Below are 14,569 nucleotides of genomic sequence, written 5' to 3'. Positions count from 1 at the left end.
GTTCAACAATTCAGTGTTTCCCAAGAATATAGCGCCAACGAACATTCGCAAACAGAATCGCAAAGTTGTGTGATTGGAACTACACCTCTCGACCTGTGGTTTGAAGCATAGTTTCTTGTTAGTATTGTAAGGGAAACAGGACAATTTAGCTCAAAGTGAATTATTCATTCATTTATAGTGAATTTTGAAAGAATCACTACTTTTACTTGAACGGGCCGTAACTATCTCGTCGTGTCTGGATTGATGTCGTGGGGGCCAATCACGTTGGCTTGTTGGCGGATAAATGGGATACGGAGTCTTTCTCGTGGCTGAAGTTTTGAGGCATTTAAAGGTTGTTGCTAAACTTTGCGGCAAAACTTAACTTAGAACACGGGACTCAACGGAAAAAAATAAAACTAAGTAAAAGAAAGAAAAGTGAGACGAGAGTAGTTAGATGGCTTGAACAATAGCTGTTAACCCATTTTCTCTGATCTTGCTCTGGGGTCTTCGTCTACTCGTCTAATGCTTTGTTCGTGTCTTAAGATTCAGAGGAGTTCTGACCAATTAGACTCGGTCTTTAGTTCAGAGATTGCCGTTTCTCCTCCTCTCACCATAAATTACATGTTATCTGTGGTCCCTTAACTTCCTGTTCTAAGCAGAGAGTACAGTTTAGACATGATTCCTATTATAAGAATACGATACATTTTACACAGATTTCATTCAAGTCATCTTCAGAGTTATGAACAGACACACCCATTGGTATCAAACAAGGCACCCTTTCAATCAACCATTCAATATGTATAATAATTGCGTGAATTATGTGTGATCTAAGCATAATATTCACATATATAGGTTGTACACATGATATAGAATTATGCAGTTGAACAATGTTTGATTATAAGTCCGTCTAGCATTGTTTGGAATGATTTGATGCATTGTATATGTATGTAAAAAAAAAAAAACATCTCTTTTGTTTTTCCTGTGGAATTTAATCCTGTGGAAAAGCAAAAGGAGTTCATTCAAAGGTCTTTAAGAAGAAAAAGGTCTGTTTTGGATCTTTTGTCTTGGGAATAAAAAAAACCTCTGGCATTATCTTTGTGGGGCTCAAGCTGTGCCATCTCCGAACCAACCCATATTTTACAAACTACATAACGTTGGCAACATTCTTCCTTTTGCTAGGCTCATCTCTTTGAAGCTCGCATGGCCGTTAGGTACTTAGCTGGGGGTTTCTCTAGTTGGGATTATTTCTTCACAAGGTTTGTTGCTTCGACTGGATGGCGCCCACTTCATTTATGGTCCTAGATTGTTCTGTTCGAACAAGCAAATAATAAACTACCATAAGCTAGTTTCTCCAATGATGCATCGTACCTTTGTGGTTAAGCAGCGAGTTATGGTGCAACATGACATCATGACTTTGCGTAAACATACACGCCACTTTCAATTCAAGTGGCGTGTTATCTATACGCATTTTGAGCTATCCGCGTGTATGTCCACGCCGAAATCTTTTGCGTGTATGTCTACGCCATTAAATGTCCGAGTGATTCCGCGTGTATGTGTACGCCGTTAAATGTCCGAGCGAAACAAAGCAAAATCTATATCTACATCTGTGGAGCGATATTTCTTTTCCTAGGATGGTAGGAGAAGACTCATAAATGGTATTAACCCCAGTGACGGGTAGGTTTAGGGACGGGGTTGGGGTAGGTCATATATTTATATATACATAATACAGTAATATAACGTTAAGTCAAAGGCGTTGATAAACACGCTGAAAAGCGATTATGCGTGTTGATAGCACGCCAAAAATGAAAATACGAATTGGCGTGTCATACATACGCCATTTCATGAGATCAGTCTGTATGGTGGTGTTCGGGAAACGCACTCCATGCTTGGAGTCAAAGACTGATTTACATTTCTATTTAAGAATGATTCAGTCGATGATTCTCTCAAATCTCAAGTGACATTCAAACCAACAGAAGCCAATAACTGAGCACTGAATCAGTGCCGGGGAGCATAAAAGCCCATGAAATAATCATAAAGAGCTCACGACTGGGCCTGTGACTCAACACCTGCTGTTTTCCTGCAGATCCTTTTGTCAGTTCAAACACAGGCACCAAAGAAAGAGAACAAAAACAGTGAAGCTTTTATCAATGCAGTTTTCACTCTTCTTTCGAAGGCATTTACAATAATGACTTATCACAACACGCACACAACAGTGCAGAGGTTTAAAAATGCATGATGGGAAGATTATTGTTAAATGATCTTGAAATGCGTAATTGCTGCAGTCGCAGTGTGAAATGGCTTCCAGACAGCTGGTAACATTTCCCAATATGGAGCTCAATCTCTGCGGCAGCTTCGCTCTTAATGTCGAGCACAAAAAGGGTGCGATTAATAAAAAAATTAATATACAGCCCTCAATTTTATATATTTTAAAATGTTATTTATTCCTGTGATGGCAAAGCTACACTTTCAGCATCATTACTCCAGTCTTCAGTGTCACATGATCTTTCAGAAATCATTCTAATATGACGATCTAGTGCTCAAGAAAAGTTGTTTTTTTTATTAGTATTTAAGTTGATAACAGTTGTGATGCTTAATATTTTTGTGGAAACTGTGATAAAAAAAATTTCCGAAATCTGATGAATAGAAAGTTTAAAATATAAATCTTTTTGTAACAAATGCCTTTACTGCACTGACTTTGACATCACAACACGCTGTACAAGTACAGTTGAAGTGAGAGATGCTGCGACCCTGTGGTCTCCTAGAAAACTGCTTTTCCTATTATACATATATACATATGCTTTTCCTTATACATATTGCCCACTGAACAACACAGCTTCCTAATAGGTGACGTACGCCTAGGTTTTTTTAGGGCAAATTATAAAAATCAGACTCATACGTGGGAAAGTATCCTTGTGCAGGTGTCAGGAGGCTGGAGGACGCTTGTGTTGCTTTCGCTCGGGCAGATTTTGGATGTGCAACAGCTCAGCAGAAGGGATGATTGAAAGCATTTTATGGATGATAACACGGACTATGAGAACTAGTGAAGTGAGACTGTTAGTGATGAGCTCCAGAGACTAGGGAGCAATAGATCAGATAAAGAGGCAGGAGCAGCGAGGTACACGCGTCTGCAGCGCTACACCGAGGCCGGATGCAGATGAGCCCTGAGATAAAGAGACCTTTATGGGAAAACACTGATTATTGACTTGACATTGTCATACAAGACTGCTTTTGGAGACACCCGAGGCAAATAGTAGCATAATATTAACACACACTACCGTTCAAAAGTTTGGAGTCAGTAAGATTTTTTAAAATAAATGAAATCTTGTATTCAGCAAAGATGCATTAAATTGATCAAAAGTGACATTAAATATTTTGTAACATTATGTCAATTATTTTTAAATAAATGCATCAAAGTAATATATATTAGGGATGTCCCGATCCGATCACGCGATCGGAAATCGGCCCCGATCACGTGGTTTCAGACTCGATCGGAATCGGAGGTTACCTCCCGATCAGGACTCGGATATATGTAAATTAGGGGTGTAACGGTACATGTATTCGTAATTATTGAACCGTTTCGGTTCGAGGCTTCCGGGTCGGTACGCATACAAACCGAACGATTCCTAGGACCATTTTTCCTGCAGACAAAATCCGCGCTGGCGCGATCACCACAACCTTGCGCAACATCAAATGGCAAACGTAATGAAAGCGGAATGAAACTGCGCTTCTCATACTCATTATATTGTGCTTAACGGACCATTATCAGTTCGGACCAGCAACATCTGTGCAGCGCGAGATCAAGCGACACTGTGCGAAGAGATCCAGTGAAGAAAACATTTGAATTCGCCACTGAAGAAATAACATTGCTGCGAGATCTAGTGAGAAGCATTCAAATTTCTCCGTTATTAACCGTACAGCGCTGACGTGGGAACCAGAAACATTGTGCCGTGAATGAACATGGATTTAATGTTGCACTTCAAAACTCAAATATTATATAAATATATATTTAAATGTTATTTTTAATGTGATTACCAAAACATTATTTGTTCATCCTTCAAAGATTATCCCCATTTATAAACCTGAAAGTTTCAAGATGTAGGAAAACTCAAACTTATTTAAAAATAGTTTTTCTTTTAATAAATAGGAAATTTCTCTGCCATTTTTCTTTTTGCTGTATCGAACCGAACCGCACATTTTGTGAACTGTTACACCCCTAATGTATATATATATTCTCATTATTTTTTTTTATACACTTTTAAAACATTTTTATTTTTTGTTTACATGCCTGCCGGGTATTTTAAGTTGAGGTGCTATTTGTTTTTATATTAGACTTTTTCTATATTTACTGTTGCACTAAAGTCCAAAGTGAAGATTTTATGTTATTTATTACTTGATTGTTCAAGCTACCTCACAGAAGTGCTCTGTTTGTTAACAGAGTTGTTGAATGTTAAAATAAGGTGAATTAAATCAAAAATAAGGAACATCCTGGATCTGTTTTTTCTCTCTTCTTTATTGTTTTTTTTTTATGTATTATATAAGTATCGGATCAGGACTCGGTATCGGTAGATACTCAAAATCAAATGACTCGGACTCGGACTCGAGGGCAAAAAAACCTGATCGGGACATCCCTAATATATATAGTAATAATATATATAATACTTAGTAAGCATACGACTTTTAAAAAAAATGTACCGACCCCAAAATTTTGAAAGGTAGTTCAAAAGTTTTAACATGAAGTCATTAAACAGTAGCATTGTTTTCCACACCAACATGCAATGTCAGGATGTAATGTAATATATTTCATAACAATGAGCATAAATATCTTTACAATTCTGAATCTTATCCATCACAAAAAGGAAAGGCTCGCATCTAAGACTGTCACGATTATGGCATTTTGGCTGGCAATGCATTGTTTTATTTCCTTAGACACTAAAAACTAATATCATACAGGGTAGGCCGATGAATAAAATACTAATATTTTCCTTGGATAATTGTTTTTTTTTTTAAATGTCCATTAATGTGCTTTCTGAATAAAAACATAGCCTAATATCATTTATAGCAGGATTATCAATAAAATACTCTTTACAGTCAAGGAAGACTTAAAGGCAATCACATAAAGGCAATTCTTCCCTTTAAATATACATGAGTAAGTCTAGTGTGACCAATTCAATCTGATATAGACAGTCGTTTGGTATAAGCAAGCCTTTTGTTTGAGGTCATTTTTCACATCAACTGAAACGTTCTAGCGACACAAACCGCATGTTCACCCACAACAGGTGCGTCTACAGTGAAGCATTACTTTGTCACCGTGTTTGTCCTTGCGCTGAATTAGGGAATGTTGCAAGTAGGTCTCAGCTGTGAGGAAACAAGCAGGCTTATGTGCCAATTTAGTGCTGAGGCAACAGTATTCCGGTCATCAGATGTACAGTTTGTTCTACTGGAGCTACACTTTGGATTATTTTTAACCATAATATTCAGAGGATATAGGGTCAGTGGCATTATGATATAAAGGGACAGTTCAGCCAAAAAGGAATTCTGTCAAAATTTACTCACTTTTATGTTGTTCCAACCCTGTAGGACTTTCTTTTTTGTGTGTTTTTGTCCATATAATGAAAGTCAATGGGGTGTAATGTTGTTCTGGACCCCATTGGCTTTCATTGTTAGGACAAAAACAGTAAATCTTATTTTGTGTTCTACAGAACAATGAAGGTGAATACACAACAGAAATGTCATTTTTTGGGGGTAAAAACACACTATAAAGCATGGTGTTGCAATGCTGCTTAGTATGTGACTATTGCTTGAATGCTACAGAACCAAACAAAATCAAAAGGACAAGCTCACCAACAACCCTCCTGCGTTCATCACCATCACTGTCTCCATTCTCAGATGAACTTGTGCTGGCCTTTCTCTGTCGCTGCTCCATTTCTCCTGGGCTGGGCGGCTGGAAGAAAGAGAGAGGACATAGAATAAGAACTAGAGCAGTAAAGTACAAGTACAGTAGGTCTAAGTGTACGTGTGTGTGCAGTAAGAGCAGTGTGCTAGAAAAGAAGGACAATGGCAGAGGAAGGATTTCTAAATAAAGCCCAAAATCTGTGTCATTGTACAGACCTGATTATACCTTGTACATTCGTCTCAGGTGATCGGACAAGAAGTGAAAAATATTGCTATTTACATCTTGTATTAACACGCATACGTCTCCTGTGACCGCTTGAGTGTGAATTTTGAGTTGATGGTCTCTGATGACTTCTGAATGTGGTTTGAGCTAATGGGAAAACATTTTGGACTCAATTTACACCTCAATTTAAGATGAATATCTACATAATTATCGCACACTAATAGTATTACTAACCATTATTCTACTGATTATTAAATGGGATATTATGGAAATTTGATTAATCATGGAAAGGGAAAATAAAATGTGTTATACATTTTTTTTATGTTATAAACCAAAAAAATTATTTCTTCATGATTGTTTTTGCTAACTAAAATTATTCAAAATAGTTTTTATGAATTTAATAAAGCTGATATCTAAAAAACTTAAACTCGGACAACAGACAATAGATGTTGCCTTGGCAACTGACTGAAAAAATAAGTTTAAGTTACTCAAATTAGAAAAAAATCAAATTACAATAAATTAAAGAAAAAATGACAAAGAGACATACAATTATTAACATTTCATTTTAAATTAATTTTTCTGCAGAATGGTCTGCGTTTTTTCCCAGCTGCAGCTTAAAAATATTGATCCCTCTTCTAGCCAATCAATTGTACTAGTATGGTTTTATATAACATAACTGCATAATGTTATTTTTGTATTATCATGATGCATGTCTATGCACTTTGTGGTGAATTGTTTTCAGTCTGTAACTCTGTATTGATATTTATTGCATGGACATTTGCTTTATTACTAAATGCTTATTACAAAATGCTAAATTATAAAAACAAAATGTATTTAAAGGGATAGTTCTTTCTTCTGTGAAACATAAAAGATATTTTGAGAAACTTTTTTTTGACCATACAATGAATATTAATGGGCTACAGTGTTTTCTGGTTCCCAGCGTTCTTCAAAATATCTTCTTTTGTGTTAACAACAGAAGAAAAAAAATTCATACCAGTTTGTAACAACATGAGGGTGAGTATATGATGACAAAATTTTCTTTTTTGGATGAACTATCCCTTTAAGAACGGTCCAGTTGTGACCAGAATAGCTTAGCCTTGGATGTTAATATCATGCATAAACGAGCATTATTTTACAAAATAACCAAGATCAAATGGCAGAACACTTCTGACAGTTATACAGCATTTTGCAGTAGCGAGGTAAACTTCAATTACAAGCAGCACTGACAAATAATCAGACAGCAGACGAGCTATCAGTGAACTAACATCTGGATCTGCAGCAAAGGCATGACTCTCTCCCAGCAGCCGTAAAGCATCACTCTCTCCTCTCTCAATTCGATTTCCCTGAATATGCCACTCACAGCTGCCACTGTCACCGTTTCAATCAAAATTCAATTTGCTGTTTCAGCAGGACGGGCTGTGGGCAGGAAGCAGATGTGTTTTCTGGGGTGTTGATAATGCGAAACTCTTCATGCTGTTCCTGCATCGGCCTCAGACGGATGCGGGACACTCAAAGAATAGCCATGAGCTTGCTTTCCTCCATATATATAAAAAAAAAAACAGTCTCACCCGACATCCTATCTGTCCCCACTGAGCCTAATCCCAGGCCGAATGCAGTGGGCGGCTCGAGTGATTTCTGCAAGCTTATGGGAAACTGGTCTTTCAAACATGGATCTGCCATTCAGCTGGTAGGCTGGTATTTCAGAGTTACACATACACTGAGAATGCTGAGCGCTCGAGGAATAAATCATTCAGAAACACAGTGCCTGTCTGACAACAAAAAAAAGGATAATAAGTGAGAGAGCGGGCTGAGAGCCATATCAGCACTTTATATAAACCCCAAAAAAGCTTGACAGGAATTTATTTCAGTGCCAATGAAGAGCTTTCTTGATATTGTTGCAGGAGTAAATAAAGAAGAAAAGAAAAAAAAAATCACAGCAACTAATCAATAGCTGGATCATGGTTTAAACCAGGGGTGTCCAATCCTGCTCCTGGAGGGCCAGTAGAGCTGCACGATTAATCGTTGATCGCAATCTCGATTCAAACACCCACTTGATCTCATTCCTGAATGCCAGTGACTAGGCTATGTCTATTAAACCTTTGACTAAATCACACTGGAACATTCAAATCTGTAGTGGCGCTGCTGCTGACCCAGAGAAAGCAGTTGTCATGTGTAGGTATGAAACCGCTTCACAAACACTGTCTTCAACCACACAGAGAATCATTATTTCTGTCTTACATATTCATATTATCACTTAAGTACTGTGATAAAAGTTCTATGGAAATGATCGAAATAGAGCAAACTACCTTTTGAAAGCAACTTTGATTATTGACTACATCGTCACACCAGCAGGTGGTGACAAATGACAGTAAAAAATGTATTTGTCATTGAATCATTAACAGTCCTTCCAGAAAAACGCAGAGATTTTTTGTGATTGTTGCGGGCAAAAATCCTTGATTATGCGGCCCGTTTTCTTTAAAAATGCGATGGAATATGCGGGATATTTATGCAATTTTATGCGATGAAATTGCGGGAACTTGCAAAAACTGCGGTTTGATGAAAAAGAGAAAAAAAAGTGATTCCCCCAACACCCTGTTCTCACTAGGCTACTACCTTAATGTAAAGAGTCATTTCTTATTACTTCCTATGATAAGCAAGCATACTACATCACAGAAAGTGCTGGGAATATTTAAGTTCTCATCTTGTTTTATTTCAGACCTTAATAAAAACATCAAACTTACAAAACATTGATGAGTCAAACTGTAGCTTTACAAAAGGAATATGCTACAACTTCTGTAAAAATGAATAAATAAAATATAAAAAAATAAAGTGTGCTCCTGTTTTACAGCTTTTCGATGATGTTCACGTAGCGTAATTACGTCACTTCATAACGTTCCCATGGCAACAGGGGGAAATGGCTGCTCTTGTGTGAAGCAAACACAACATTTTTCAACTTTCTGCTAAAGATATATGACTTTTTTGCAACGAAAATGCGAGGATTATGAAATCATGCAAGCCCGGAATTTTGCACGGAAAGTGAAAAAGTGAAAGCGAAAGTGCGGCGTATTTGAAAAAATGCGGCCCCCACATAAATATGCAGACTTTGGCTGATTATGCACTAAATCATGCGATCGCATAATCGCGTTTTTCTGGAGGGACTGAAAATTTAAGAGATTTGTTCAAAAATGCTGATTCATCCAGTAATGAAACAAGTATTTGAGTCATTGAATCTAATCATTTAGTTTTGTTTTTTAAAATAATTCAAATTAAAACATTATAAATTGTCTGCAGCAATTAACATTTTGTCAGAACTGCTAGTAAACTATGCAATTTTGTTTGGTTGTCTGTTCAGAATCGTGACGTCTATTTGAAAAAAAAAAAAATTGCTTCTCAATTTATCTAGAATCATGCAGCTCTAAGGGCCACCTTCCTGTAAAGTTTAGCTCCAAAACAGGTGCCTAAAAGTTTCTAGAGATCCTGAAGACTGTGGTTAGCTGGTTCATGTGTGTTGACCTGAGCTAAACTCTACTAGAAGGCTGATCCTCCGGGAGCAGGATTGGTTAATATCATATGTTGGTAGGGATTACTTGTAACCTGTTAGAGCAACAACAAAGAAACAAAATAACAAAAATACAGAGCTGGATGCATCCTAAACAAGTCAAGAAAAGGAAGAACTTGTTCTGTCATTAATTACTCACATTCATATCGTTTCAACCAATAAGACCTCCGTTCATCTTCGGAATTTGGAACACAAATAAAGATATTTATAATAAGATCAGAGAAATGTCTGTCTCTGATGCTTCAAAATGTTCATAAAGAGATTGTAAAAGAAATCCATTTGAATAAAGCAGTTGAATCCAAGACAAGTTCAAAGACTTATGGGTTTGGAAAGACATAAGAGTGAGAAATTGATGACAGAATTTTCATTTTTGAGTGAACTAACCTTTAAAGGTTGTAAAGCAAGTTTAGTTGAATAAAATTTGCATGTTATTATTTTTAATGTTTCAAGTCATTTTAGTATCATTTATGTAAAAAGAATCTTTTCATTATGTTTACATCTAGCTCCAAATAAAGATCGAGCCTTAAAAAATGAGGTGAAGTAGTCAAGTGAAGTAACCTTCATTTATATAGTGATTATAATTTTATATATTCATTAATTGTGCAAATGTGACGATACCAGTCTTTCTGCACGGTTTTACTGAGTACAGAGACTTAATTAGATACACGCATATAGACGGCAGCGTTCCTGTTTGCAGCGCTGAGAACTGTAGCCAATCACAGAGAAGTATGTTGAGCACATGACAAATCAGAATTCCCATCCGTTTAAAATTGATAAATATTTGAAGGCTACATTTTAATGTAGCTATTATTTACATGTATATTATTAATGTTAATAATTCACTTATTTAATTTATTTTTTATTTTATAATAAATAAAATAGTTAAATAGTTCAAATTAGTCTGTTTTAAAATTTCTTGCTATGTTATTGCAATTGGTAAACTGAATTTAACCTTGTGAAAATAAAAAAACGTTTTGAATAATAGTGAAAATAAAGCAGTCTTGGGTGTTGTAAGGGGCCCAACCCTTGGTTCTGTGACCGGGGCTCAACATTTGGTGCTACGCCCCTGGGCCTACCACATGAATATTTAACATGTTCTTTCATTATAAATAACTATATCATGATATGTACACCACTTTTTTTTATTACATTTATTTTTAAAGAAATATTAATATTTTTATTCAGCAAGGATGCATTCAATTGATCAAAAGTGAAAGGACACTTATAACGATAAGCATTTCAAATAAATGCAGTTTTTTATTTTCCATATATCAAAAACCACAGTTTCCACAAAAATAAGCAGTTTTCAACACTGATCATAAGAAATGTTTCTTGAGCAGCATTTCTGAAGGATCATGTGACACTAAAGTCTGGAGTAATGGTGCTTGAAATTTACCTTTGCCATCACAGGAATAAATTACGGTTTAAAATATTACTTGTTATAATAATATTTCACATTATTACCGTTTTTACTGTATTTGCAATCAAATAAATGCAGCCTTGATGAGCATTAGAGACGTATTTCAAAACTCTTAACCTTAAACTTTTGCACTGTAGTGTATCATTGCTGAGGAACAAACATAGACATGATGTGACATAAGATAGTCCCACGGTGGACCCCTAGTTTTATTATGTTTTTAAGAGCCCTACAAGAACAGTGTACAAACAAGCAAAATTAAAACAACAAAACACTTTAACATAGTCTGTGCCAAACTATTAAATGATGGCCATTCGGTAGTTTGTTAATCACATAAGGACAATTCAGTCAATGTCTGTGTTTATTCACATTCCAGTGAGTTTTGTCAAGTCAAAAGGCTTTGAAACGACATGAACCCATAAGTAAATAAAACACTGCATGGAGAAGTGCCAAGAAAATATAAGGACGTATGCATGGACAAATACAATAACGTATAAATGGGTCTTCTCATAATGAAATATAATCTACAATAGGAGAACATTCATTTAAAAAGACCAATTATTTCATCAAACCCTTCCATTACGGTCTACGATTGTAATCTGATTGTTTTCAAATGGATTTCCACTATATATGAAATAATTAGACCTAGTTAGTAAATAGGATGGCTATATGTTGCTTAGCATTTTTTAGAAAACACAGAACATGTCTAAAAATATGTTCTTGTGACTTGATCACATGTTATGGTTTATAACCTTGTCCTTTAAATAACTAGTCTAGGGAACTTAACTTCACTAAGAGAGAATCAAGGGACTCATAAATGACTAGTGTGTAGCTGTATGAAACAACATACGTGTTTATTCAGTGTTTATAACCATGTTACACACAACTGATCTCACACAGACTAAAGCAGCGCCATCTGCTCCATGTGTGCAGGCCTTCCTCGTAAAATCCAGCCAAACATATCCTTAACCCGCTTTAAACGGTCTTTCGCAGTCAAACATACACACTACTGTTTTACCGCGGTTGATTGATGATGTCCATACCTCATTTCTGGATGTAGGACTCATATTCAATACCGTCTTGGACTCGTTTGCCTCGGCTGCCATCTTTCTCACCGTCTTCCGGAAGTGGTGCTACGGATGCCCGCGAGGTTCCAAAGAGGAGCAAAACGCGTTTTCGTCAACAGTCACACAACAGTCACACGCATATGCTGTATGATTTCACTGATGGGAAAAAAATACTAAGCTCCAGGAAACAGATGTCTTGATTTATTTTACATTATATTAATGTCTTGAGGCTAATTTAATGCTTTGTCCAGGCCAGGGAAAAGTAACAGAAATGTAATGATTAATGAATTACTTCTTTTACAAATATTTTTTCCAGGAATCACAGGTGTATGTCTGATTTTTCAGTTAGTGTCACTGGTGACTACTTAATCTTAGAACAGCTATCAAATTAACATTTTGGTATTAAAATTAGTGTGATGTTTCTTAATCCAAATTTCTCAACAAAAAATAATAAAATAAAATTAAATTTCCCTTTTCCTTTTTACAATTTGTATCCATTTATTATGGGGAAGTTTAAAAGTAAGTTACAAGCCTAAAAAAAGGGATTTAGGCTAATTTACCCTTTACACACTTTAATTATAATTTATGATTTGAAACTTTTTAAAATAAATTCTTCCAAAATTCTGTGTTATTCTGTTTGTGTTCTTCCATTTTTGTGATGACACCTCCTCTGTACGTTTTCAAAATAGTTAGCAATACAGGCAAAGAAAAAAATCATCTAATAATATTATGAACGTCATTCTCATTATTTTATTGGGAATGATTCCTTTTTTGAAAGAAAACATGAATATATTGTTATCCTTTGTAAATGTATCTGAAGTTTAAAGCCATTGTGCATAAATTGTGTGAAGTATAAATATACTATAATGCCCTTTTCACTTCTATTTTTGTAGGTCACCTTTTCAAATCACATCAGTAAGTGCTTTCTCACAGATACATCACTGACCTGGATCATTTCCTTTCTCTCATCATAAAGGCACATGAAAAAGTCCCTTGAGCAAAACAGAAGGAATGCTGTGTATCCATGAAGAGAAAGTGTCATTTAGTTACAGACCATGACACAATGAAATTTTCCGCATACTCTGTACTTGTACTTGCACTCTGCAGAATGACAATAACGTTGAATCTAATCTAATATCCCTGAATCATTGAAAAAGTTACATTCTACAAATCCATGCGTTTATTGACACTAATCTCTGGCTCTGTAAGCACTTTTCTTAGAAGCATCATTCTGTTGATCCATCAGACTCTCACATCATGAGTCATGAAGCTTGTGCTTTTAAAACACATATGGTTTCAAACCATGTGGTTGACTCTGTAAACAAGCTGCATTTACCATAATGACAAAGATATTCATAAACATTCAACATGTGAAGCATTCCTGACCCATCCAGCTCTTAAAGGTGAAGACAGTGGTTTTGTTTAAATATTATGCCGTCCCGGAGGGGGGTTATTTCCCCTCCTTTTTTTTTTGTTTAAGGGCTTTGTGGCATTTTCTTTAACTGAAACGACACGTCCGTTGTGAAGTGACCTGAACTGCCTCCCTGCTGCTGTTGTTATTTCCACCTCTGACTCTCTCAAAGCACTTAGTCTGCAAAAGCGTGAATGTCAAGGGACATAAAATATCTGTGCCAGCTTCAGGCGACTCAAGACATCGCTGGGCATTTCAGAATCAAATGTGAGAGGGCATAAAAGAGAGCTGTATAGTCACACTTTTTTTTTCTTTGTAAAATTTATACAGTAAAACAATTATAAAGCAAAAAATGATGTATGACATAAAATTATTACAATAATAGATAAAGGGTATGTAACAGGTCAAATGTACCAAAAAATGTCAAACCATTCTTTTGGACAACAGATACAGCAATTCATTAAATATAAGTCTTGAAAAAATAAAACTGAAAAACTTTTCACATAAATTATTTTGCTGATAATAAAATGTGTTAACAAACAGGTAAAATGTACCCAAAAATCTCAAACAATTATTTTGGACAACAGATAAAGCAATTTGTTAACATTATTCATATGGTTAGATTTTATTAGTTAAAATATATATATATATATTATCAGCAAAATAGTTTGAGTGAAACATGATTTCTTTCAGTTAACATTTTCAATTAACCAATTTTTACTGAAATTGTTATAATGGTAATAGCATTTGTTAACATACAAAAATACACCAAAAAAAAAACTCAAACCATTAGTTTGGACAACAGATAAACCAATTTATTAACGATTTACATTATGGTCTTGCTTCCATTGAAGAAAAATAATGTTATTTTTTTAACTTCTGCACTCACATTATTATGCTGATAATTTGTTAAAGGTAGTTCACCCAAAAAGGAAAATCCTGTCATCATTTACTCTCCCTCAAGTTGTTCCAAAACCTGTATGAATTTCTTTCTTCTTCTAAACACAAAAGAAGATATTTT

The 14,569-nt window shown here is 35.5% G+C and overlaps 1 protein-coding gene and 1 long non-coding RNA gene across 3 annotated transcripts in view; both read right to left on the bottom strand.

Moving 5' to 3' along the window:
* The window catches only part of cwc22 (CWC22 spliceosome associated protein homolog), a 53,117-nt gene extending 40,880 nt beyond the window's left edge, over positions 1–12,237 (bottom strand). For both annotated transcript variants that reach the window (XM_056265692.1, XM_056265693.1), the window contains exons 1-2: positions 12,114–12,237; positions 5,821–5,920 (exon numbers count right to left, since the gene is read on the bottom strand). In XM_056265692.1, coding sequence (XP_056121667.1) covers positions 5,821–5,920; positions 12,114–12,176 — 163 coding nt within the window. In that variant the 5' untranslated portion in view covers positions 12,177–12,237. The remainder of the gene's footprint in view (positions 1–5,820; positions 5,921–12,113) is intronic.
* On the bottom strand, positions 8,529–9,256 carry LOC130100302 (uncharacterized). Its single transcript, XR_008808847.1, has 2 exons — positions 9,197–9,256; positions 8,529–8,812 (listed from the first exon to the last, which is right to left on the bottom strand). It is a non-coding gene; the product is annotated as an uncharacterized LOC130100302 (long non-coding RNA).
* Positions 12,238–14,569: the final 2,332 nt, after the last annotated feature.

Source organism: Rhinichthys klamathensis, unplaced genomic scaffold (assembly GCF_029890125.1).
Source record: "Rhinichthys klamathensis goyatoka isolate OS25496 unplaced genomic scaffold, OSU_Roscu_1.1 h1tg000237l_1, whole genome shotgun sequence".
Taxonomy (NCBI): domain Eukaryota; kingdom Metazoa; phylum Chordata; class Actinopteri; order Cypriniformes; family Leuciscidae; genus Rhinichthys; species Rhinichthys klamathensis.
Note: the sequence above shows the minus strand (reverse complement) of the source record. Positions and strands in the feature narration are given on the sequence as shown.